Here is a 26168-nt window from a genome sequence, read left to right on the forward strand (position 1 = left end):
TAATTTCCGCTATGAAAATACTTCACAAGTACTGAAGAATACGTTTTGAGAGATTGAATGGTGATATTGAATACTAGAGTTTCATGAAATTGTATCGTTTACGTCCAAACAGTGACGAAGTTCGGTAAAATATGGGAAGGCGTTCTTTATTATGTGACGAGAACAACCAATGAAAACTGGTAATTATCATTATCAATCGATTAAAAATGTGGAATTTGATTGAGTTAGATAAAAAAATTTGGAATGTCGTAGGAATGAAATTTCATACTCAATGTGAGAATACATTGGCTTCCACACCATATGTTCGGTTAACATCTATTGAAAACAGTGTCCCTGGAATATGAAGAGCGATTTCTCTATCATATGTTCTAAATGGATTCATAAATGTATTATGAGAAATATGTAGTACTGTCAATGTGTACATTACCATTAGATTTTGATATAGCGGCCATACATATTTACCAAGGGGATTTGAATGAAGTCATAGTTTATATAGGATGGTGAGGGTGAAAGTACGCAATCAGGAGTAATCAAGAAATTGATTTATTAAAGGATATCTGTCGACCTTTCATCCGATTGATTATATCAGGATATTTATCGGGTGAACTATTTTGATTTATGTATGATGGGTGTTTCTTTGTGGCCGTTCGGTAAATCCAAAGACAAATACAATTCGGATGCTGTCGGCGCTACTATTTATGCCCACCATAAATATATCCCCAGTCCGTTTCCGCGGTGAGTAGATTATAATATGAGAAACATCGAAATGAATATATGAATAATTTATTGAACGGTTTATGAGTTTTAAGTTGAGTTTCAATGGGATTATATTCGGTAGTAATGTGTATTAGTTATATGTCTGGTTTCGTTATCGTTTCCATTAATTTGAGAGGTGGTTAAGTAAAATGGTAGGTAGAAAATAGATAACCTCGGTGATCAATGATCATTAACTTAACTGATAATATATAGTACTCTTCATATCAACCGATGTAGGGGTGTCTCGTCGTTGATCTCAACAGCGATGTTTGCCAAAGCATGAATTAATCTATCGAATCGAATGTCTTTGCAGGTCTTTTAGAAGATCTCACTCCATGAGGATGGAGAAATTCAAACGGACTTTTAGTTTTAAGAAGAAAAAAGATCACGTTCCCGAATGCAGCAAGCCACATCAGTGGCAAGAAGATGAGAAGAAAGTCAGAGAGGGAACTTGTAGTTTTCAAGTCCGGGTAAGATCGGGGATATGTTTTCTGTTCAAGGTTACAGCTCAGTTCTGTGTCATTATTGAACTAAGTATGATCCAAGCGCTGCATTTTATAGAATCTACTGAGGTGCTCGACAGAGATATTTATCGATGGTAAAAATGGATAGGCCTTTGTGGATACGTTTCTTCTTTGTTGAAATCATCAAATTCATTACATGTATATCGAAAATCATTTCATTCACTGTGTGGAGCTCTATGCATTGTGTATTAGTGATAGCGAAATAAGATTAGATACTAAGTCTAAAAAAGTGTTATTGGTTGATGTCCTGATTAATATCACGATTATGACTTGCTCTGATTGTAGATTTGTTTTGTATTTTCAGTATCTCGGTTGTATTGAAGTATTCGAGTCGAGAGGTATGCAAGTATGTGAAGAGGCAGTTAAAGCCCTGAAACAGGTGAGAATTTAGAATCCTAACCGATTTACCACAAAAATAATTATCACAGAATGAGGTGGTTTATAGAGATTGTTGAGAACATTTACGCAAGAAATCCACAGCAAATTGTAGTGGCCTGAAATATGACCAGGAGTATTTTTCGTGGGTTGTTGCCTTCTGAAGTGTCTTCAGTATGTTTGTAAGTGTTATGGTATAGTAGGGATATAGTGTTGAGCTCGGGTAGAACAAACAGTCTCAAGTTCTGTTTGTTTCATCAGTGTTTACAGAGCAATGTCTTAAGTTTTGCCATTATTTTCTTCTAGCAATGCAAGGGTAAATACCAACGAGCTATCTTGTATGTATCGGGCGACGCACTGAGGGTTGTCGATGAAATAAGCAAGGTAAGATGAATTACTAGGTGCAGCTATTATATTTATTTCGCTTGAAGACATAAATGCGTCATTATTAAAAAGTTCTCTCTGCTAATTCCTTATGGGAATTGAGTATATTGCGGAGCTACTGAGGGACAGCAATGCTGATCGGTGGTCTTCACTTATGATTCCTTTTCAATTATAAGTAATGAAGCTGATATTGCCAAATAACCTCACAAGTCAGGCCACCGGTCGAGTATTGAGTATGGATCAGTCTATATGACATGACATCGGATAATCGATATGTACAGTAGTAAGAGACAAGTAATCAATAATTTGATGCGGTCTATGGATTTAAATACTTATCCTTGTCTTGAAATCTTTAGCAAGAAAATCCGCTCCGAATGGAATTCAATTAATTCTTTGAAAAATAAGTCTCCAAGTCTTTCATCCTGCAAGTACATAATTCTGTAATTGAGAATGTCTAGGCTATATGGAGCGTGTTAGTTAGTAGTGAATAGATAACTGAAATTCAGTTGTTGAAAGAGAGTGACCGTAATGGCGTGCGCTAAGTATTTAAGCGATATCTTTCAAATAATCAATGCTCCATTGGTCGTGATGTTTAGTGGCTAAGCCTGACATGCGGCGATTGTCCTTTCAGTAAATCCATCCAGTTCTGTAATAAGCATCCAAGTGTCAAAAACCCATTGCTTTAATGAGCAGTGCTAAGTGCAGACATAAACATACTAATGGATTTGAATATTCACACACTTCTAACCCATGACTAAATCTCATCTAATGATGTATCACATTTCCCTTATCGCTTCCTGTATGAGAGCTGGCACCCGTTTTTTTTTTTCAGTCTGATCATGTGAATACCGATGAATATATACAAAAATCTCTTAGATCTTTGTCTTCAATATATGCTCTATCGATGTATCAAAATTTATGAAATTTCTTCTTTAGGGTTTGATTGTCGATCAGACAATTGAAAAGGTTTCTTTCTGCGCGCCGGACAGAAATAATGAGAAAGGATTTGCGTATATATGCCGTGATGGAACGACTCGTAGATGGATGTGCCATGGGTTTTTGGCCTTGAAAGAATCCGTAAGTGTTAGTATTGATTTATTATTTCTTGGGTGGTGGTCACATTGTGAAAGTTAATTCCGCGTATTTCCCGTCACACATTTCTCCTATCTGTCTCTGGATATTTGCGTGTTTTTTCGATGTACTGTATCGATGTACCCAATCACGTTTCTCTTTATCCCTTCACGGCTGACGTCTCAGTGTTGAATATTCATCTGGTGGTTAGAGAATATATTGAAAATATGGAAGCAGCTGGATTTGGTTTGAGAGTAATACCGAAACCTCAAAAAGAATCCTGTTTATAAAACCTACATAAACGAGAATTTTTCTTGTGTCTAAAAGTTTTGTTTCGTTGAATTACTCCGAATTGAGGATGTGATGCAGGATATAATTGGATTTTGTTGCATATATATATATATATATATATATATATATATATATATATATATATATATATATAGGCGAACGTGTTTTGAATGTAATTGCGCGAATGCTAGTATAGTTTTCAATGTATGTCCCAGCTGCGATGATTTAAATCAGAATCAAGGTTTTTCAATTGCGTGTTCTAATAGGTATTATTACAATATATCACACGCTATATCCTGATTCTTTTTATTTTTTCGTATTAAGGCAACTGTTAAAAACCTTAAGGTAAACGCGGTCCACCCACACTGTTGGTGTTAGATCGACATGTAACATAATAATACTTGCGTGGGCTGGATAATACCTCAGGGTACGTTAATCAAGCCTGTTGATGTATCCTTTCGTTTGAAAAAAAACATGCATTATTTATTGAAAGTTAGGTTCTTCTGAGGAAAGTTGACTTGATAATTTTTGATAAAGAGTACCTTAAATGTTTGTAATGGCATGAAGACATTTTTACTTGAAGCGACCGGTGAAACTTCACATCAAACTTTTAAGAGATTCCTCTCTCTCCCTCTTCCTCTATTTGAAATTTCACCCTTTTCTGACCTGCTCATTCCTAGTTTACATCACTAGTCATGATTTATATTCCATAAATAATGATCAAAGTGATATTTATCGGGGGCCCTAGCTATTGGCTTGCTGGGGTTTCCTTCATTGTTTCATAATTTCAGAACGTATGCATTATTTATTGTGTATTATATTACCTGGTATTCATATTATTAATACAAGGAAAATAAAGATTCATTCATTCAATCCAGTGTCAGGGTAGTTCGGTATCACGATCGCAGATTTCTATTAAGCCTTGCATGAGGGTCATGTTCTTTGACATGGAAAATGTTTGCCTTTTAGGCCAGCTTTATTTGTATCCATTTAGAGATGGTTAGTAAGTTATCAAAGCCTTAAAAAGCTGTAATCTTGGTTAAAAAGGATTTTAGAATTTAAACTAGCTGCAAGTAAGATGAATAACTACTGCTAATGTCAGCTGTTGCCTTTAAGCAAATTATCCATCCCTGCGATTATAAGAAGACTGATAATGTTTGTTTTTCATCCGCCCTGTGAAGTCGTCCTTGTGGCTGAAAATTCATTTTCTAATGGCTACGCTTTTCCGTGATTAATCGAAGTTTTATGATGAATTTTGCGTTGCAGGGTGAACGTCTCAGTCACGCTGTCGGCTGTGCATTCGCAATATGCCTAGAACGGAAACAAAAAAGGGATAAAGAATCCGGAGTGACTGTTACGTACAGCGAAGATCGGACAAGTTTTACTCGTACCGGATCTTTTCGACAGACTACAATGACTGAACGAATTGTCGATCCACAAAGTGCTATAGTCGCAGGTATGGTCATACGATGGCTGGAAAATTCGGGGTTCTTCGGATTATTTTGTGGAAGATGCCAATTAAGCGAAAGACCGACAGCACTTCGAGCTAATTCACTAGTTGATCAGGCAACGAGTAATTTCCCTCTTACAACCGTCCAATATCTCAATACGTGAATACTGTGAATTCGCCTTAATTAGGGCTGATAGATGATTTTCCCAACTGAACGCAGAGTGGTTGAGTTATGAGAATGCATGAAACGTTCTCCAGGGAATAGCAGTGGTGCTGCGCTGCCGCTTGCCATTATTTTATAGCTCTACATGGTTTCATTGTATTTGACTTGTTTTAACCCTTAACTCTATCTTTGCCGCGCTATTCTTCTGATAGTAGAAATTCTTGATTTATTTCAGAACCTGTTCCGATGAAAAAAGTGGATACACCGTATGCCGTACAACGACCACATGCAACGGTTTCTATGCTACAGCGAATGGGATCATTCAGGGGCTTTTCTAAATTAAATGAGTCTTCGTCCCCTTTTAAAAGACAATTATCTCTTAGACTGAGCGACTTACCATCCACTTTGCAAAGACAACAAGCAATGGCTTTCGATAATAATGGCAACGTGAACAGTTCGAATGGTCCAGGTATGTACGCATACATATTCAATATTTACATACACAAAGTTTATAAGGTAAATCACTGATTAGGAAGGATCATCCTGTAACTGTATCAGCATTCATCAATATAACGGTGAATTCATTTCCAAGCTTTTGATCGAGAAAGTTCATATTCGTAGCTACAACGCGTTTACCAGCTATCTAAAGTAAATGGCACCTATTATTGTCTTGAACATTGTTCATTAGAAGGATGATGAAGAGTACAACAAATGTGTTATTGAAATGATCGATAATATCTGTGCTACATAACCGGTACTGGTACACGGCGTGCGCGCTGTTCACACTGAAATGGTTCTGTTTGCCCGTAACCATGGTTACAGTATCAGCTGCTACGTGTGGTAGATGGTGTTATCTGTTTCGTTAAAACAAACATTGTTTGATGGGTATCAGGCATTGTGAATCTTTCTGTATGTAGTGTGCGCGTTCGGAAGAAATAAATGCATTCAGCAAATAGAATATACAGTATATCGCATTGACTGTGAAAAGCGTAGGCGTTTGATAGATATCGTGGTACAGTAATAAAGCCTTTCGGCCATAAAACGTCTCATTCAATTTTTCTTTTTTAGCGAGTCCAATTGCCGAGGCTTCGCCAACTAAAGAAAATGCTGATAGTATTGCGGAGATGTGTCAACAGCTCAGTCAGGGTTTAACAGCGATGTCGTACGAAGGCTTTTCGAAGAATGTACGCGAAGGATCGGCCCACTCTTCGGTTAACTCCACTCCACCTCCCCTTACTGCAGCTCTAGCCCCAGCACCAGGTAAATTGATTTCAACCTGTGAAGCGCAGTGCTCAATTCCAGTTGTCGGAAAAGGTGGCTGGACCAGGAAAAATAAGCTAATCAGAAAAACATAAGGAATTTGACAAATAGCAAAACCTGGAAAGCCTGGGAAATTGGACATGCTAATTAAACACGTGTTTCATAATCAATACGTGATTGATGAAGCATGAATAAATTGTAACATCTTAGACCTAGAAAATTCTCCATTTACCTGCTGATTCACTCAGGGACTTTTATCTAATAACATGGGGTAACTCAGGGAATATGAAAAGGGCGGAAAGTGTCTCATGAGATTTGACTTGTTACTCAATTTTTAACCCAGAACTGTTGCATATCTCTTCCATTTGCTGATTGACAATTGTTTATGATATCGTTCTAGGTACTGAGGCTATCCGTCAAAATAATCCATGGGGAAGTCCTTCACATTTGGAGCCACACTTGGAGTCGAGTGCATCAACAACAATGACAGTAATAGATTGGTCGAAATCGCGTAACACCTCTAACAACGGAGACGGTGAACTGTTTCCACTCAACAACCAATACAATAGTGCATCGGCATTTTCTCGGGCTCCAGCCCTCTCCCAGATTAGAAGCCATTCCATTGATACAGGTGAGGTTTACTCCGCGAGGCAGATGCAGTCGTCACGAGCTCCGACATTACGAGAAATGGGCCATTCCAGCTCTACCACCCGCAACTGGCAGAGCATGTCCAGTCCACAGGGCCCGAATCTAGAGGATCCATTCGATGTTGCTTGGGCGGCTAAGGCAGCTGCAGCGAAAAATAGTACTAATACCAATCCGTTTAATAATAAATCAGTGAAAGCATTTGAGGTAAATTTATAACAGTGTACATTAGATTTCGCATCTCAATGGACCTACCTAAACATATCTATTAATATCGAAAATAAAGTAAAACTAGTTTGTCTGGAATGATATTGTTAGTGCCGGGGTATACATTATGACCAGTCATTGGATCAAGTAAGACATTTGTTGAAGCAGATACAGGTATTGCAAGCATATACTGTTGGAAGATGAAATAGGTGCTTTTATAAGAATGTGAGCTATGTTTTATTTCAGTATTTTGTTTATATTGATTATTTATCTTCTGAACCCTATTCTTTTTTCACATATTTACGCAATTTATTTTAACGATGCGCATCATAGCCTGTTATATCTATTTCACTCATTATAAATGATAGTGCTCAAAAGTCTAGCTCAGGCCATTCTTAAATCAAAGTGATCATCATCATCATAATGTAAAATCTCAAGTGATTAATCAGTATGTTATTTGGCCTATATTGCACACATTAGGTAAACTGGTATGTTTAAATCATTCATGCTCTCAATTTTTACTTTAATGCATCACTTATGCCTATTGCAGGACACGTATACTTAACAAAACTCTCAGTCCGAAATGATTTTGTAATGAACTCTTAATTTTAAGTGATCATAGTTGAGTTAATACGTCATAATAATGCAAGTAAACATTCAGCAGTCATTGTATTCCACAAGCTTCTGTGATTATCACTTGAGTGAGCTAAAATAGCTGATATGGTACGAGAGCATTTTATTATTTTCTTTGGCTTCATTTTTCATTTCTTACATACCGGCCAGTAAAAGACAAAAAAATTATTATTTGAAATAAACAGTGACATCTCTGATGGATTACCACATAATCAATTGTTGTTTCCGGAAGCAATGGCATTATGCATTTCTGGTATTGTGAAGTCAATTAAATAATGAATAGGTTCCCTTCATTATCATCATCACTATCATCTTTATGTCATCTTTATTCTTATTGCGTTATCATGTACAAAATTGTGGTATATATTATTATAACGGATATCTTATAAATTCTTTTTTAAATATGTAAATATTGATGTATCAAATCACTTGATCATTATCTATAATACAATATTAGATGTAAATATAGAAATGATATGTTTTAAATCTGTTATACAGAAAATTGGAACAGAACTACGAATATTTAATTTTATAAATGACAATTAAATGTTGTGATGCTTGTTCTTCGCCAGATCCACTGTTACTGATCTGTCCGGGATTTCAATTGAAGCTTGGTTTGCTTGTCAGTTATTGAACATAGATTAAGGTGAAATTTGAATTCCCAGGCATAGGTCAGAAAGTCTCTAACCAACATAGCCTATGTATTTGCTTCTGTATTTAATGTCAGTAAAAAGTTCAAACGATTTCGTCCAAATTTATGCTCGATTCATAAATAGAACATTTTTCTATTTAGAAGTAACTTATCTGTGAGGAAATGTCCGTAGCAACTTGATGTGATGTTTCACATACTGAATGAATATACACCTACTAGGAAAATAGTTATCTAAGGGAAAAAGGGCATATTCTATTGTAGAATTATGATTAGGCTTAGCCTACTACATTTTAAATCATAAAAGAAGTAACAAGATAAATACATTCTGGTATAGGAAATGTAGATTGTGAACAAGATCGACATTCTGTTCCAATATATCTGCCAATCACAATTCCTTGGCGGAAACAAATAGAATTTGTTTTAAAATGGGAAATAATAAACTGTAAAGAGTATCAATGAAAAAGTATGTAGTTATTGTTTTATTTGCTGGAAAAAATTATTTAATGTCAATGAAGGATTTCAAATCACTGGTTGATCATTATATCACTCATAGTTCATAGCACATTATATCTTGTGGTATCCTACTGGATATCACGAGTTGCCGGCTTTCGATCTGCTGGGCCCAGCGATTGGTACATCTCTCTCATCCCATAAAGTCACTCCATCACAAGCACATATTCGTTTTGTGTTTTGAAATAGTCCAGCGGAACGTGCTATTATTCCACAAGCCAACCTGAAACAAGAGGAGATAATTTGCATCCTAAAACTCATTCGTCAAGCAAGTCGAATATCGAGTCGTAACTACACGTATATACTTTTACCTGCTCATCGATGAGGTACTCTGTATCGAGCTGACTACTATTGATCTTCCAATTAAATCCCAGACCCTCAGGTTCTTATTATCGAATCGGAAAGTCGATCTACCTGAATCAGCGGCACTTATTTCACCAATAACTCCAATAGGCTGAAAGATCGAAAATTACTATTAAATGATAAATCGAAATACACTATCCAAAATGAGCAAAACTTTTTATCAATCACCTAAAAAATCAGTACATACATTTTCTTTGGAGTTATCGCAACCATATATGCCACCACAACTGAAATCCAATAGTAACAAATTGTAAACTATACAATAAGCATTATGCAGCACAAGGAAAGATTTGCCGCCTTACCTTTCACAGCCATTAGAGATATCTCCATATTGATGAACTGCAAGTTGACAATGTCCGACTGGTAAACCATCAATCGTTCCATCAATCACAAATGTTGTCTCATCAGTTTGTACCATTCTAACTACTCCCTTACAAGTTCCTATCGTTCCTGCCATCATCGCAACTGCAGCACCTAAACTCTTACCTGGACAGGTATAATAAAACTGACCCGTTACTCAATGGAAGCTATTTCATCAATTGTCTGAGAAAATGAGGAATAAAATGATAGTTTAATCACCTGTACTACCACCAAGACCTTTGATCACTGCTCTGCGTCCTGTTTCTTCAATAACTGATTTGATTGTATCTGAAGGAAGTTCAGTTTCAACCACAACTAACTCCTTCTCTAAATCCACGGTGAAGTCAGTTTCATTGATACCTGCGCAGAAAGATTAAATTCAATTTTGGAATGAATCGCCTCAAGTCGAAGACGTTGAAATTCCAGATTTTCAAACTTTATACTGTATTATTACCATTTTTTGTGAGAACAGATTTGATGGCTGAAACACAGCTATTGCAAGTCATTTGAACCGCAAATTCTATCTGTAATATACTTCAACACTTATAAATAGCAATCGAGACGTTGATGCTGTATATTGATTTGTAAAATATAATTTGATTTGAATTTTACATTTTTCCTATTGTAAAACGCTTTCTACGCTCATCAAACGGTTTTACCTTCGATTTACTCGACATCTTTAAATTAACGTTTCTATAAGACTGAAAAGTGTATCTTATGCTTGGGAGTAAAGACCAGAACACCACTAAAACCAGCAAAAACACGAAAAATCCATTTCCGCATGTATTATCGCATGTTCGTACATACATGCACATGTATGACGTCACGCAGCCGAGCTCGATTGTTACACGCATGCGCATCCGGTTTCGGATTTGAAATTGTTGTCGCGAGAAATGAATGATTTGTCGATAATTAAACGTTGATTTAGCTTATTGAGATATAATTTATCAGCATGGATACGATCTCTGGTAAGATATTGCCGATATTGATTAGATTAGTGATGTAATGATGAGTGATATCGCTTAAAATCAGCGGATTAGTCATTAAACACTCGTTCCCGCGGTGACAGCCTACATACAGGCAGTAGTCTGGGCAAACTCCTTTGGTTTCTTAGTCTTAAAAGTCATTCATTTATTACGTACGCATTAGGGGAGAGGGAGGGGTCAGTGCAATTGCGTACTGTAATGCTTAATGTATATGAAAGAATGGCCAATTTTGCGTACAGAGGGGGGTTGAAAAAATCAAATTTTATGCGTACGTAATCAATGTTTGACCCCTATCTAGGTTCTAGTTAAATGAGGTTCAAACAAGAATTCTGAAATATCATTTTATCCAATTCCTAATGAATAAGATTTAATGCACAGGCATCAAATCTTCATTCATCTTGTGGAGAATTTGCAGAGAGCATTATTTCGGAAGAAGTGTCTAATTTGACGTGTCTGTGACTGAATGATGGAAGGTATGACCAGCAGCCCAAATGGCCAACCTTAAAACTATAGCGACTTAGCGTCTTAGAGTTTGATTAATATTCTTGTTGACTTGGTCTGAGATTTCTATTGGCCTGTGTCTAATAGTATTGGTGTTTATTTTTGTTGCAGAACATTGTGACAAACCTAAAAAGATAAAAAAGAAGAAAAGACATTCTGTTGCTGAGCCAGGGACATGTTTATTTTGTGGCACATCGTCGAAAGATGAAAATTTCTATGGAAAGTTATTTTCATTGAATGGAATATCAGTGCATTACTTTTGTATGGTAAGTTTCTACTAGATTTTGAGAAACCTTTAAAATATACTGATTTGGTCTGAGTCGGTTTTTTTTTTTAGCTTTTTTCCAGTGGATTATGTCAAAATGGTGGTTCTGAAAAGGATGGAATACTCGGGTTTTTAACTATCGATATCAAAAAGGAATATCGACGTGGAAAGCGTTTAGTTAGTATTGTACCGTAGATCTACTCACTGGTTTATTGCTGTCTTACTCATTTCTTCTTGTGAGTCAAAATATATTTTCTGTTTCAGAAATGTGGCTATTGTAAAAATAAGGGAGCCACAATAGGATGTTGCATGAAGGCGTGCAGAATGATGTTTCATTTTGATTGTGGAAGAAAAAATGGTGCTTTGCATCAGTTCTTCGGAACCTACAGGTACAAAATGGAAGTGTCTAGAAATTGATAAAGTTTGGAACAAACCATGCAAATGTATTGGCACAGCATCTGCAATTTAGGATTCATTTTTATGCTGCGTTCGCTGTGCTGTAGGTGATCTGTGGCATGTGAAAATCGCACTGATATTTTTGCAAAACATCCATTAGATGTAAAGAAAGTCTTTGCTAAAAACAAAATGCGCACGCGATACGCTGCCTTCTGATCGTAGAGAATCTGTCCACTCGGCTCCGGGTGAATAGATTCGCGTAGTGCGTCCCCCACTTGAATTGTCTGAAGTGTCATGAATATTTTTGGTAAGGCCTACTCATGAATACTGTTAAAAAAGTGTGTAAAACAGTTAGTAGAAAAGATTCTTTTCTCTTTCAGTTCTTACTGTCACAGTCACAGACTCAAACAGCAGATACCACCAGATAGGACGTATTCAGACCCATGTCCAATATGTATGACTCCGGTTGAAACGGTGCCTTCATTACAATCATTGAAACCTCAATGCTGCAGGAAAACATGGTTTCATAGATCCTGCATTGAGGTAAGATTTTAGATTCACCAGAAACTAATAGCAAGTAGTACTGATTACAGGCAAACTTTCGAAAGTCATCACATTACAAGTTATATAATATCAGCTAGGGCGTATGAATGTCAAAATCATTTTTTATTCCCATTCAAAATGCTTTTAAAATCTGTCTTGGAGCTGTAGTTTGCATTACAGGGTTGGAGGTCCCAATTCTCTTATTTCTTGATTGAATCTTTCAATAATTGATAAGTCGTGGGCTCACCTTATATTTGACTTGCACGAGTTCAGCTATAGAACTTGCAGTTTGCGATCATGAGCTTAAAGCTATTTGTCAAAATATTCTCGCATATTATTTCTTACAGAAATTTGCTGTATCTGCTGGGTTGTACTTTTTCAAATGTCCGATGTGTAACAACAAAGATGAATTCCAAAGTGAGATGTTGAAATTTGGTATTTATATTCCTGACCAGTAAGTTGATTATATAACCTTGAATTGTTAAGAAAAACTGATTTTAGATGTATTGAAAAATTGTAAATCGTTATGTTATATTTAAAGTTCAAATCTATTTCTATATATAATATTAGAGATGCTACTTGGGAACGCGAACCAAATGCCTTTGTTGATCTTATTGAGAGATACAACCATTGTGATAGTACTGAGTGTTTCTGTCCAAAGGGTCGAGACTTCAATAAAGATGACACGTAAGTACATTATGTACATGCACATATGCAATAAATTTGGATCATTCCTGATCAGCGAGAGACCAACAAAATTCATCTGAAGATTCAAAATCTTACATAACTGGCATATTGATTAAAGAGAAAATAGAATAATTCCATTTGATCAAAATCTAGATTTGCTAAAATTGTACTCAATCCTTGAGTTTGATGTTTTACTTGCACTTATTTGTAGGAAATGGGAAATAGTTTTATGTGACTTGTGTGGTTCTAGTGGCACTCATCTAAAGTGTCAGAAATTGAAATCTCATATGGATAATTGGTCATGTACAACTTGTAAAAATACAGATGCTGCTGGTAAGTGTTCATTTACTGGCTAGATTATTTCTGTAAAATCCATTTCTACGTTCAATCAAACATTCTGCTCTTCAGCTAAAAGCTGCGCAAGCAAACCTAACAAAACGGAAAATGAGTACACAAAGATCCTTAAAAAGAAAGCGGAAAGCGAATACCCCTCCTCGTCGAAAAGTAAATTACTGTTAACTGTGAAGGATAAACCAAAAAAACGCAAACATAGTGCGACTCATATTACTGTAAAAAGGCGGAAAACAGCAGCAACGTCAACAGTTACCCTCACTCAAGTAAGGTTTTATCAGTTTTATTTTGGTAAATAATCTTAGTCCTCCTACCCATTCGACTATAACCAGAAATGCTAGTTTTCCGGAAATTTAGGATCACCGATGTCAATTCCGGAAATTTGGTGAGAATTCCTCGCGGCAACCAGTAATGGCACGGACTGTAAAAGCGTTCGTTTGCTTGTACTCATCGTAGCTTCTGTGTGATTTTATCTTGGTCTCTGTTTCTGAGGACTTTCTGCTACAATGTATATATGTGTGCTTGTTGTGGTATCTGTGCGTGCGTAGGCGGAGCGCCACTGTTGTGACGCCATTTCCAATTAAAAGTCAATTATCTTTACGCGCCGTTGTACATCGTCCCGCTGACGGCCAACAATGTGAAGATGCATGTGGTAATAATTAAGATGATATTTAATAAATATCATCTTAATTATTACCACGCGCGTGCTATGTCCCGAGGCACGCAGCTTTGTAACTTTCTTTTTGCGGGGCGGTCTGCAAAATGAGCACGCACGGAAAGATTGTCAGTCGGGAGTTTGCCGATATAAAGGCAATTGACAGCGGTATAAAAAATAAATTTAACTGGCACTGGCTAGAGTGTAAGGACAGTAACGGGGACTACTTATCGAACTACATTCGTAAGATAGACTTAGCTGGCGTGGCGTACTGCGTCGTTTGTAAAGACCAGGTCAAATACGGTAGTGGCGGGAAAAAGATATTCTTCGTCACCCGGATAGCGCGCGGCATAAGAAGGCAGCGAGGGATGTGAAGCACAACGAATGCCTGCCGACGTATTTTTTAGATGAAAGATGCCGATCGTGATACTGCATCTCTGGCGATGCAAAAACGCAAAATTTTTTCTGGGGGAGGACCCCCAGACCCCCTGTTCTAAATTCCGGAATTTTGGTACTTTGACCCTAGCATCTCTGTATAACCTAATAGTCATCTTCAAGAATGAAGATGACTATTAAGTTATAGTTGAAAGGTCAATTTAAATTATTAGCTTGGAGGAAACTCGTTTTATTAGTGTGGGATTCTCTATATATCGTTACAGCACGGAATAGTGTTTCACCAATGGTTATTTAGGCGTTTGTTTGGAATTTGAGACAATTTTGTACATGTGCAGTTTCTCCCCGTACTCTCTGTAAAGATTATGAATATTTTGGAAATTTTGTATTTTGTTTTGAAAAATCCAGGTTTTTTACTGAATGTAGAAAATGAACAATGACAATATGTAAAAATTCCACTTTACACCAATCTTTCCACTGCTTAATGAAATTTTGTTAGCTTTTATCTCACGATATCAAATCGTATTTTGCTTTCAGTGTGCCAACAGCGAGATAGATAATTCCAATACAAGTGCTCTTCCAGCGACAGAGAAATCATTATCTGGCAAAGAAAAGATGAAAAAGCAAGGATCTAATAGATTTTGGACCTATATTCCCACTCCTCCTCCTCCAGAACATTCTCCCTCGAAGGTCTCGCCGTCAAAAATTCTCAATAAGAGACTCCGTTCGCAAAGATCGAGCAATGATCAGGGACAACTAACTACAGCTCATGATAGTGAATCATCAGACTCCGATTCATCTCAATTGATCTCTTCAAATTCAGCTAAGAAATCACTGATGACTGAAGCTTCAGTTGTTTCTTACCATCCTATTGTTTCTTTGCCTACATTTTCCGATAATCAAAGCGCAAAATTTGAACCTACATGTACCGGCTTTGATACTAAATCATCTCATGCAAAAGAAATGATGAAACAACCCAAAAATAAGAAACTTCGCAAAAACACAGCGCGTAAATCAATGCAGCGATCAGCTAGTAGCAATTATAAACTGTTGAATCAGGTGAATAGTACAACGTGGAAAGTGACTCCAGATTTTTCTCCGAATTCTCACGAAGTTGCGGCACCAGTTTCAATTACGGTTGATTCGGATTCCGATGACGACATCAAAATAACAAGCGTGAAACTAAACAGTTATAAATGTGTTTGTCACGCCGTGAAACCGCGACGTTTCGTTCCTCGAAATCCGGGAATTATTGTCGATTTAACGTTAAATAGCGACACCGATACCGAGAATACGACATCGATTGAATCATTTACCTCAGATAAACATGATCCGAACTGTAAAACTGGGGTTAGATTGAATGATGAAATTCCTGCACATTCGTTATACGTTGACAGAGATTCGGCGAACATGCGTAAGCTATTGATTGCCGATAGTTGCGTTGCTAATAAAACAACTGAGTACTGTGATCTTAACGACCTCGTGAAATTAGGATGTCCTCAAATTGTGGCGCCTTCATCAGTTATATCTGTTGAATATGAGGGAATAAAATCAGCGTCGAAGTCGCCAAAGATGTATCATAATTGCAATTCTAATCAATCGCCGAGAGGAATAAAACTCTTCAGTCCTACACAAGTGGCGAAAATATACGGTGAAATTAAGCGCACTGGAAACTGCGATGCAAACCTGAGGTAAGAAACATATATAGTGCCGGTGCTTTCATTATTGGGAGATGTCCTCCAATAGACCAAATATAACTTGAACCTGTACAAAATACTGTTTTTGTGTTGTAGATCACCTAACTCTCTCGCCTTACTAATGGGGCACTCCCAGCCTTCAGCACATACCACAGATGTAAGTATGATGTTCATAACTATTAAAGCATTCACAATGAATGGTAGTGAATTTGGGTCAGCATTGGCACAATGAACCCTGAATTATACTGGTGTGAAGAAAATGGATTTTTCTTGTATTTTTAGAATAGATCAAGTGGTAAACCAGTTGGAGTAGTGCAGCCCCTGGACTTTGTTTAGCTCATACACTTCACTACTCATTCTAGTAGATGGAGATTGAAACTAGAGAAACCTCATCAACTATTAAAACCTAAATGTCCATAGAATTTGACCCAGGGATGTATATAGTGGCTTCAAAGCAATATTTAAAATAGCATTCATAACATTCATCAATTTCTTGTAATGCGCTTTTGATGTTTACAAATATCTACAAATATCTACAGCCTATTGATGATTGACTATTTATGTACATACTATAAATCTCTGTATAGTGATTGTATTAGAATGATCATGTAGAATGTAGCAGTAAATATATTTTCGCTTTGTATGCAATGCAATATTAGATTGAATATTTTCTCATTGATACTAATTGAAGCCGGGGGGAGGAAAGTGCTTGAGATCATGAAAAGAGAATCTTGTAGTATTTTACCATTGTAGTTATAGTAGTTAGTTTTATTTTCACTTAGGAAAATAATATCCCCTCCCCCTAGAGCAATATTAAGCATAATGTATGTATGAAGAAGACGTCCTCCGCGTCATGGATGTGTACATACGCGTACCTTACAATAGAAAGAATTGAAAGTGGTAATTTTGTGATCAATTCCATTTGGCATGTCTTCCTGTATGATTTTGCATTATCTTCCATTTGAAATGTCTTCCTATGTATTTCATCAATATTGTCCTCTGGTTATGGATGCATAGTTATATTTTAATACATTTTATGGACTGGGAAACTGTTGTGATATTTTAATGGTTTGGTTGGTGCCTGGTTGTGATCCTTTTAGTGCTTCTTTTGGAGAACTTTAGTGAATGTTTTGATTTGTGCTCATTTTTCACTTAGGCATACAAGTTTACTAAAAATATTGGGCACATATATCATTTCTGGGCAATAACATGCCATCACTGCATGTCCTAGTGCATGAATAACATAAGTGAGACCTATTGGTCCCATGAGATCCGAGGAAAGTGAAAATTAATGTGTTAGTAAGATATTGATTGTCATTATTATATATTGTCTGAAAATCTTGAAGTATAAAATTTAATTTGCTTTAAATTCTTTCTGTGGCATGTGAGTCATCGCTAGTCTTATAATAGTGGCTTTAGAAAATAGATTTAAAAAGCAGATCCCCATATAAAACTTGGACGTTGATGCAAATATTCATCAAAACAAACTAGAGTTGAATGAATGATGTATGAAATTGAAGAAAATACATGTATATGTATTCCTCACATGCCACAGTTGATTAACAAGGCTGTATTAGATCTCAACCCATCAGTGCTGCCCCTATGAATAACGATAGCGGAATTTATGTAAACTGAAATACCGCCGGAATACGCTTTACGTTCAATACGACCACTGTGAAGTCCAATTCTATATAATACCATACTATGAATCGTCCTAAATTTTAAATGACATTTCCATATTTTTTTCGGGTAAATGTATTAAATTCGCAAAACTCTTTGAACAAACTTAGAACGTAGTCCGGCCATCGATAAAACACTCTTTTTTTTCGATTCCGTCGCCCTCTCCTCAACATAAAAACGCTTATAAAACGAATTCATTTATAGATAAATTGCTAGGGAGTTTCAGCCGAGCTGTTTCTCGGAATCCAGCCTGCAAATCGGTATATATTTTGTCCATTACGGCTGTTCAAAAACATGGCAAACAAGTATTACGTTAGTAAACGTTTTTCCGCTATCGTTATCAACGCTTTATTTAATGAGACTATTCTCAATAAAGAATACAAATATAAATGATTTTTTTACCCAATTTTTTGTTTTGTTTAATCATTTGTATGGTCAGTCTGTCCATTGAATCACAGTACCAGGGATACTGGATGATCTAAGCTACAGTTCACCCCAAACTTCAAATACTAGCCCCTCTGCATTGAATGCCTGCCTTCTATCATGGGCGCCGAGTGCCCATGATTTTTACACACCATAACTGCCAAAAGTACTTGGCTTTTACTTAAGCCTTACTCTCACAAACCATGTGGTTATTCAAGATGTCCAAATTTATGTTCCATTGTATTATCTATCATAAGCTCCGAGAATTGTGGATACAAGAGGAATTACTGGAAACATGTAGCTCCATTGTTGAAATAACTGCATTCAAATGTATCCGGTAACCAGGTAAATAGATAGGGACAATCCTTGTTAAAGAATTTTAAAAAAAACATGATAGTATTCATGTATTCATATTTATTATCGAAATATTTATGAAACTATACATACGCTTTATAAAAAGAAACATGCTGCTAACACAATACCCATTTATACCAGGTAATTACAAATACTGGTAAACAGTACTTCTAAAAAATGTACACTATATAAATTCGTCTTCAGTCACTGATAAGGTTTTATCATAATGTAGCCAAAATCCGAGTAAATGATATGAATAAAACAAGGATTGTCTGTCCAACTCCATAAACTAAACAATAAAGTGGCGCCATTGTAAATCCAGATGAGCGGTAGACTCCTGCTATTACAGCACCTGAGTAAGAGATCAGAATACACAGTGAGAAATACAGTCAAACTTCGTTTAAAATTAGGCTATACAAAAATGATACCTTGTTTCTCCTAATCGGCAGGGTCGTTTTGTAAAATGCAATTAAATTTGTACTCAGTTCATTCCTATAACAATGTAATGTACATGGTAGATAGGCGGCCAGCCGGGTCAACTTATAAGCAAAGGAGAAACGAGGTATGACTTTTTCAGCCTTATCACAATATTTTTTGTGCAAATTTGTATTTCTAACACTTATAGAAATACAGTCAACTCCCAATATACCACCACAGTATGGCGGTATAACGGGGGTGTTTTACTTTGTATTCGTATAGAGATGTACATTGAGAAAACCTGGCGGTGGGGGAGGTGGCAGTAAATGGGAGGGCAGTATATCGCAGGTTGACTATTCATTGCCACAAATGCCTATTCAAAAATACAGGGCAGATAGAAATGTTTAGCCTTATTTATAATAAACAGTTTTCATACCATAAAACAGAGTAAAGTCAAATCAAATGAAGTAACTATAATTCGAAGACTTACTGGTGATAACTCCACCAGTTAATGGACTGACTACGCCCATGACTAGAATTCCGATCGGAATAAATCGACCGATTTTATGATTCTGCAATCGACAGAAAGCAATAGCTGCGGCTATCGTGTGAACAAATATCGACGAAAACAACGCCCATAGGAACACTTGATACCAAATTTCTGTAGAGAAAAATAAACACAATTAGATAGAGCTTAAAAGTTGTGTAACTGTGGTGTAATGAATTCTGATTGATTTACCAGCAAATTTATTTATCAGGTTATTTGGTTGTAGTCCTATGACATTTTTGATTGATCCAAGCTCCCCAATCTGGAAAGAGAAGAGGTTACACGGATAGGGACACTGGCGCCAAGCTGAAGTCATAATACTTCATACTAATTAAAACACTGACTTTGACTTGACAATGACACTATAATTAGGTAGATGTTTTTGTTTGGAAGTGGATATTTTGACTTTGTTTTACCTGTTTAATTAACTACAAACTAACTACTTATCAATCGCTATAAATCAACAATCGCGGGCCTTTTCGCCTTGTTCGAACTATATTATCAAAGATTTTATTCAATCATCTGAACAGTCAAAAAAAGCACTCAAAGTACTTACCATAAATGCAGGACCGCACAATATCAAAGAGAGCATTCTTAAAATATATCAGCGCCTACATCCAATAACGTTCTATGGCCTCTAACGTCAAATTCTATTTTTCTCAAGGTCGGCGGCGACCAAAGCGTATCGTACTATTTACCAAGAATAACCGAGAAAAAAATACAACGTTCGCGGCGGGTGCCGCCTGTGTTCCTTCATATCAGGCCAATTTACAATCGCGCGCTCCGTACGAGTGTGGGCAGGGGGACACACGTGTCCGGCAGCCAGAGACGGGTACTTCAGTAGATTTTGATACTATCTGACTACCGAATTACTTTACCCGGGTGGTTGTCTCCACACTATAGGCGTTCCCGCTAAGTGTACCTCTGTGCCGTATATCAGACACAAGGTTCTTGATGAACCGAATTACTTGAGGAACTTAACTCAGGCCGCCCGGTCGCCCGCGCCGGACTAACTCTGAACAAACGAAAAAAGATTTTGGAGGTGGTCACCCGTGCCACACAAAAAATACCAGACTGATTTCTGGTACCTAATTCATTTCCCATAACTTTTAAGCTGTCGCCGAACAAGACAAAAGAATAATAAGTATTTGCCGAAAATAAACTGAAACACACGGCGTGATCTGGTGCGTGGCCACGCGTCATAGTGGCGAGTAATGGTATATATATATACAAATAAATACCAATGAGTTAGAAAACAAATATCAGGGCGACATTCAGAAAGTATCGCCTAACATTTGATTTCGTAGACAGAAGAACGCTACAATGTTGGCAATGTGTGGTGTCTTGATATTCGTTTTATCATTGCTCTACGGAATCGGCAATGGGCAAGGTAAGAATCGGCGGATTTAGAAAGCGTGGCAAGCAATATTAAATTTTTGGCGCGCTCGTCGTCAGTTTCTACAATATGATTATATGAATTTTAGAGATTTTCTTCAAATAAACATTTACCAATTTGCCGCTTAAAATCCTGGTTAATCGAATGTTACGATGTTTGGTGTAATCAAAATTGATATTCGATAAACATGTATATCGATACATATGATTAAAAGATACTTTTTGAATACGGTCAAGTTAGGACGCACTATTATCAGAGTGTCGTAAGATTGATCATAATGAGATCACACGCATGTATACTCATGAGCCTAAACGGAAAAAAATAACTACCATTGGAAATAAATAGGATTGGTCGTTTCACAACTTGAAAAACAATTCTTATCATAAATTGTAGATTTACAAATGACATCATTCACGACAAGTCCAGCCACATTTTACCTGGGTGAAGCACAGAATGCCGTTCCTCTAACGATTAATATAGAAAATGCCGATTCTTCAAACGTGATTCCTGCTGCAACATCTCCAAATGAGAACTATGTTTTCACATTCCAATTTGCAACGGGTACAACTCAAATTGGTTCAGTTATTACAATAAGCGGTATTACACTAGCAGAAAGGCAAGTGGGTCTTGCAGCAGCGACTACTCTAACATTTACAGGTGCTACAGCAGATTATCCTGCATTAGATGCAGTCACTTGTCCAGCAGCTACTCATCTATGTATGACTGTTGCCGAAAGTAGCACCGCTTACACAGATGCAGTAACAACTAATAATCAAGCATGTATAACTATAACAAGAGTTTGCCAACCGGGTAAGTGCTTCTATACTTGAATCTCTGATGAATTTTAGAGATAGATTAATTCTAGAATGAATTGATTTTCATTTAGACCCAACGGCTTCTACAGGTCCAACATGGGTTGGACTAACTACACTACCACAGGGTACTGCCACATCGGTAACGTTTGACTTACCAATACAAAATGTAGCTGCATCGGGACAAGGAAATGATATCGTAGCTGCACCTACGGGCACGAAAAACTTTGCTACGGAATTGTATTTTGCGTCAGATAGCGCCGGAGCAACAGCAGTTACAGGGAATGTCGCGGCTACAGTGTCATCGAATGATGCCGCAGCTTTACCAGCAGATTCATCGACTACAGTTACTCTTCGAGCGACTGGAACTGTAACTTTACCATCTGCCATTTGCTATACTACCGACTTCTTGTGTGCCCGTGTGAAAGAAGGAGCTTCGTGTAAATGGGCTGATGCTGGCTCAACAAACAATGTAATGTGTTCCTCGATAGTGTCAGTGAAAGCTTGCGATCCTGGTTTGTATAGATTTCTTACATTGTATTTACCGTATGGGATACCCATAAAATGAACGGTCTTTGCATTTTCAGACCCTATCACAAAGACATTTACACCACTTAGTACAGCTGAGTATATTCAACCAAACACGTTCACGTTAACATTTGATATCGTTTTCGAAAACACTGCTCCAGGCGGTAATTCAGATATAGCCTCAGTAACGGCTCCTAATTCCAATTTCAAAGTCGACATAATTTTGTCTAATATTGACATGACGACTTGTGCTGCGGGTTCAGTGTCGATTTCATCTACTTCAAATGTTGACCAAACAGTGTCTCTAGCAAGTGGAGCAGTAACAAGTACAATATCTGGCAGTGCTTCAATAACGGTGCCTTCAGCCACATCAGACTGCAATGATATGCGGTATATTTGCGCAAGGTTGAACGTCCCCGCAACAGCATCTTACACAGATAAAGACCTCACAAACAACTGTAAATGCGTCGATATATCGGCTCAGAAATCGTGCTTTCCTGGTACGTCTTATGATAATTTTGAGAAAATAATTTAGCCATTTGCATGAACGTGTTAGTTAATTATGCAGAAGATTTTACACGATTTTATTCATAATAGATCTAAAGCTGAATAGTATAACGGGTACGCCAGTATCAGGAGTTCTAAATGATGCATCAGCCACAAATTATAAAATCACAACTGCCTTGAAAAATAATGCCGTGAATTCAGCAATCTACTCAGGAAACAATATTCTAGCTACAACTGGGACCGATTACAACTACGATATATCGGTTATCATTTCTAATGTTGATATCGGTGCTGGTGGAACTGATACTCTTGGACATTCTGCAATATCTATTTCATCATATACAACACCAGCGCAAAGACAAACAGCTTTGGCAGCTCAGGCAACTACGTCGATCGTTGATATCGTCATGAGTATAACGATTGACCCGGCTTACTGTGCGAATGCGCTGTATTTATGTGCAACTGTGTCACGAGGTACCAACGCGAATTTCCCCACGGAAACAATCCTTGCAAACAATGCCCAATGTAAAGATATATCAGCAACTTCAGATAAAACATGTACACCAGGTAAGTACATTGTACGGCGAAAAGTCATTTTATCACAGTTATGAAATGACTTATGACTGGCGTGTGTAGTCCGTTGTCATTGCCGAATGTATGAATAATACAAAAGGTATCTTATTCATTTTTAGATCCTGTTATAAATACATTCACAGTATCATCGGCTCATAATTTTATTACTGGAGTTACTGTAGCTTCCGCCGCATTTGACATAACAATTGAGAACAGTGTCACTTCAAATGCTGATATAGCGGCTGCAACAGGAGGCAATATTAATTTCAAAACGAACCTGATTCTTGCTAGTGCTGATATGGTGACATGTACTGCAGGATTTACAAGTACAGTTTCAACGGTCAGTAGTCAAGTAGCACTAGCATCAGGAGCCACCACATCAGTAATCTCAGCTACAGGATCAGTAACAATGCCAACTGTAACAGCGGATTGTAACAATGCTAACTTTCTATGCGCGCAACTAGTAGCTGGAACTGGAGCAACTTATACAGATGGTGACACTACGAATAATTGCAAATGCGCGGATATAACTGCACAGAAATCCTGTTTCCCAGGTCGTATAACATCTCTAATTACCCAGAAGTTGTTGCTCAGTTGTCTAAAAACATATCCTAGTTTAAACCGTCTTGAATTTCAGATATTGATGTTCTATCCATTGTGTCAAATGGCCCTTTGACTGCTGGAGAGAAAATAAATGATCAATCAGCCATTGATTATCAATTCAACCTTAATTTGAAAAATGTTGCAACAGCGGGTCTAGGAAATCACATCTTACAGGCTACTGGTGCAAGTGATTACAACTATGTAGTGACCGCATATCTGTCAGATAACGATGTCAGAGGTGGAACTGCTGATACTTTGTCACTTGGAAATATCGCCTCATTGACTTATACTTCCGGATCAGCATCAACGGAAAGAAAAGCAGCAATGGCAGCCCAGGCTACGCATTCATTAACATCGATAAATATCAACTATCAGATACCTGATTTAACGAAATGTTTGACCGTCACATATTTATGTGCTACTGTTACTCAAGGAACAAACGCGCAATATGCAGCAGAAACAGTAACAACTAATAATGTTCAATGTGTTGATATCAGTGCTGATATACAATGTAGTGCAGGTATGATAAACTGAAGTCATGCTTGAAGAAGAATGTTTTAATGACTTTCTAATGGTACCATTATTTTTGTTACAGATCCAGTGATCAAGACGTTCACTCCACTTTCCACAGCGGTGTACATTCAACCTAACACGTTCTCATTGACATTTGATGCTGTCTTTGAAAACACTGCTTCAGCAGGACACACTGACATTACGGCAGTAACAGCTCCTAATTCTAACTTCAAAGTCGACTTAATCCTGTCTAATATCGATATGACAACGTGTACTGCGGGTTCAGTCTCAATTTCTTCTACATCAAATGTTGACCAAATTGTTGCCCTTTCGAGTGGAGCCGTTACTAGTACAATATCCGGTAGTGCGTCAATCACAGTGCCTTCAGTCACCGCTGACTGTAATGATATAAGATACGTTTGCGCAAAGTTGAATGTACCATCAACTGCATCATATACAGATAGGGATCTCACAAATAACTGCAAATGTGTCGATATAACAGCCCAGAAATCCTGCTTTCCGGGTGCGTTCTAATTGGATTTAGATAATGTTTTGAATCAATTGAGAGGTCAACCAGCTTGGAATAATTTGATCGATATTTCTTGATATTTTAGATTTAAAGATGACCAGTATAACAGGTGCTCCAGTATCTGGAACTCTAAATGACGCATCTACAACAAGTTATAAGATCACAACAGCCTTGAAAAATAATGCAGTTAATACGGCAGCTTACTACGGAAATAACATCCTCGCCACGACTGGGACCGATTACAACTACGACATATCAGTTATCATTTCTAATGCTGATATCGGTGCTGGTGGAACTGATACTCTTGCACATTCTGCAATTTCTATTTCATCATATACAACACCAGCTCAAAGACAAACAGCTTTAGCAGCTCAGGCAACTACGTCAATCGTTGATATCGTCATGAGTATAACGATTGACCCGGCTAAATGTGCGAATGCTCTGTATTTATGTGCAACTGCGTCACAAGCTGCCAACGCAAAGTTTGCGGCTGAAACCATTCTAACAAATAACGCTCAGTGTAAAGATATATCAGCAACGGCGGATAAAATATGTACACCAGGTAATTTCATATGAATATTCGTGATAGTCGATACACATATCCTTTTCACACATAACTCAATGTTCTAATCGACTTGATTTCAGATCCTATCATCAAAACATTCTCAGTAGCATCGACGAATCATTTTATCACTGGAGTCGCTGTAGCTGCCGCAGCGTTTGATATTACATTTGAGAATAGTGCTACTACAAATGCTGATATAGCAGCTGCGACAGGAGCAAATATCAATTTCAAAGCAAACCTCATTCTTGCTAGTGCTGATATGGTGACATGTACTGCAGGATTTACAAGTACAGTTTCAACTGTCAGTAGTCAGGTAGCACTAGCATCAGGGGCTACCACAGCCACAATTTCAGCAACTGGATCAGTAACAATGCCAACTGTAACTGCGGACTGTAACAATGCTAACTTTCTATGTGCGCAACTTGTGGCCGGAACTGGTGCAACTTATACAGATGGTGACAATACGAATAATTGTAAATGCGCGGATATTACTGCGCAGAAATCATGTTTTCCAGGTAAAATCGATTTATGCACTGATAATTGGTAAACATCTTGTGTGACTTCAATCGTATGTCATAAACTGTAACTACATGTAAATACCAA

The 26168-nt window shown here is 37.3% G+C and overlaps 4 protein-coding genes across 5 annotated transcripts; 2 read left to right on the top strand and 2 right to left on the bottom strand.

Moving 5' to 3' along the window:
• The first annotated feature begins 274 nt into the window (after positions 1–274).
• On the top strand, positions 275–8866 carry LOC141904265 (protein numb-like). Of its 2 annotated transcripts, none has more exons than XM_074793893.1 (9): positions 275–735; positions 1070–1226; positions 1585–1659; positions 1962–2039; positions 2976–3116; positions 4668–4857; positions 5250–5483; positions 6083–6274; positions 6675–8866. In XM_074793893.1, the coding sequence occupies exons 1-9, from the start codon at positions 623–625 to the stop codon at positions 7136–7138; spliced, it is 1644 nt and encodes a 547-aa protein (XP_074649994.1). In that variant the 5' UTR covers positions 275–622; the 3' UTR covers positions 7139–8866. The 2 variants fall into 2 exon arrangements, with proteins under 2 accessions (XP_074649994.1, XP_074649279.1); XM_074793178.1 differs by having other exon boundaries at positions 276–735; positions 2976–3122.
• An 18-nt stretch (positions 8867–8884) lies between these two features.
• On the bottom strand, positions 8885–10442 carry LOC141905695 (copper chaperone for superoxide dismutase-like). The gene is made up of 7 exons (XM_074795078.1): positions 10304–10442; positions 10099–10168; positions 9864–10004; positions 9587–9770; positions 9472–9511; positions 9233–9375; positions 8885–9144 (listed from the first exon to the last, which is right to left on the bottom strand). Exons 1-7 carry the CDS (start codon positions 10319–10321, stop codon positions 9003–9005), a joined length of 738 nt encoding a protein of 245 aa, XP_074651179.1. The 5' UTR covers positions 10322–10442; the 3' UTR covers positions 8885–9002.
• Positions 10443–10517: 75 nt separating this feature from the next.
• Positions 10518–18194, top strand: LOC141905214 (uncharacterized). The gene is made up of 12 exons (XM_074794030.1): positions 10518–10612; positions 11243–11397; positions 11469–11573; positions 11661–11785; positions 12173–12335; positions 12683–12789; positions 12906–13022; positions 13234–13355; positions 13431–13639; positions 14959–16112; positions 16215–16275; positions 16401–18194. Exons 1-12 carry the CDS (start codon positions 10597–10599, stop codon positions 16452–16454), a joined length of 2388 nt encoding a protein of 795 aa, XP_074650131.1. The 5' UTR covers positions 10518–10596; the 3' UTR covers positions 16455–18194.
• Positions 18195–18615: 421 nt separating this feature from the next.
• Positions 18616–20185, bottom strand: LOC141914899 (transmembrane protein 170A-like). Its single transcript, XM_074806238.1, has 4 exons — positions 20096–20185; positions 19732–19801; positions 19483–19653; positions 18616–18927 (listed from the first exon to the last, which is right to left on the bottom strand). Exons 1-4 carry the CDS (start codon positions 20129–20131, stop codon positions 18797–18799), a joined length of 408 nt encoding a protein of 135 aa, XP_074662339.1. The 5' UTR covers positions 20132–20185; the 3' UTR covers positions 18616–18796.
• Positions 20186–26168: the final 5983 nt, after the last annotated feature.

Source organism: Tubulanus polymorphus, chromosome 1 (genome assembly GCF_964204645.1).
Source record: "Tubulanus polymorphus chromosome 1, tnTubPoly1.2, whole genome shotgun sequence".
In the NCBI taxonomy this organism is placed as follows: domain Eukaryota; kingdom Metazoa; phylum Nemertea; class Palaeonemertea; order Tubulaniformes; family Tubulanidae; genus Tubulanus; species Tubulanus polymorphus.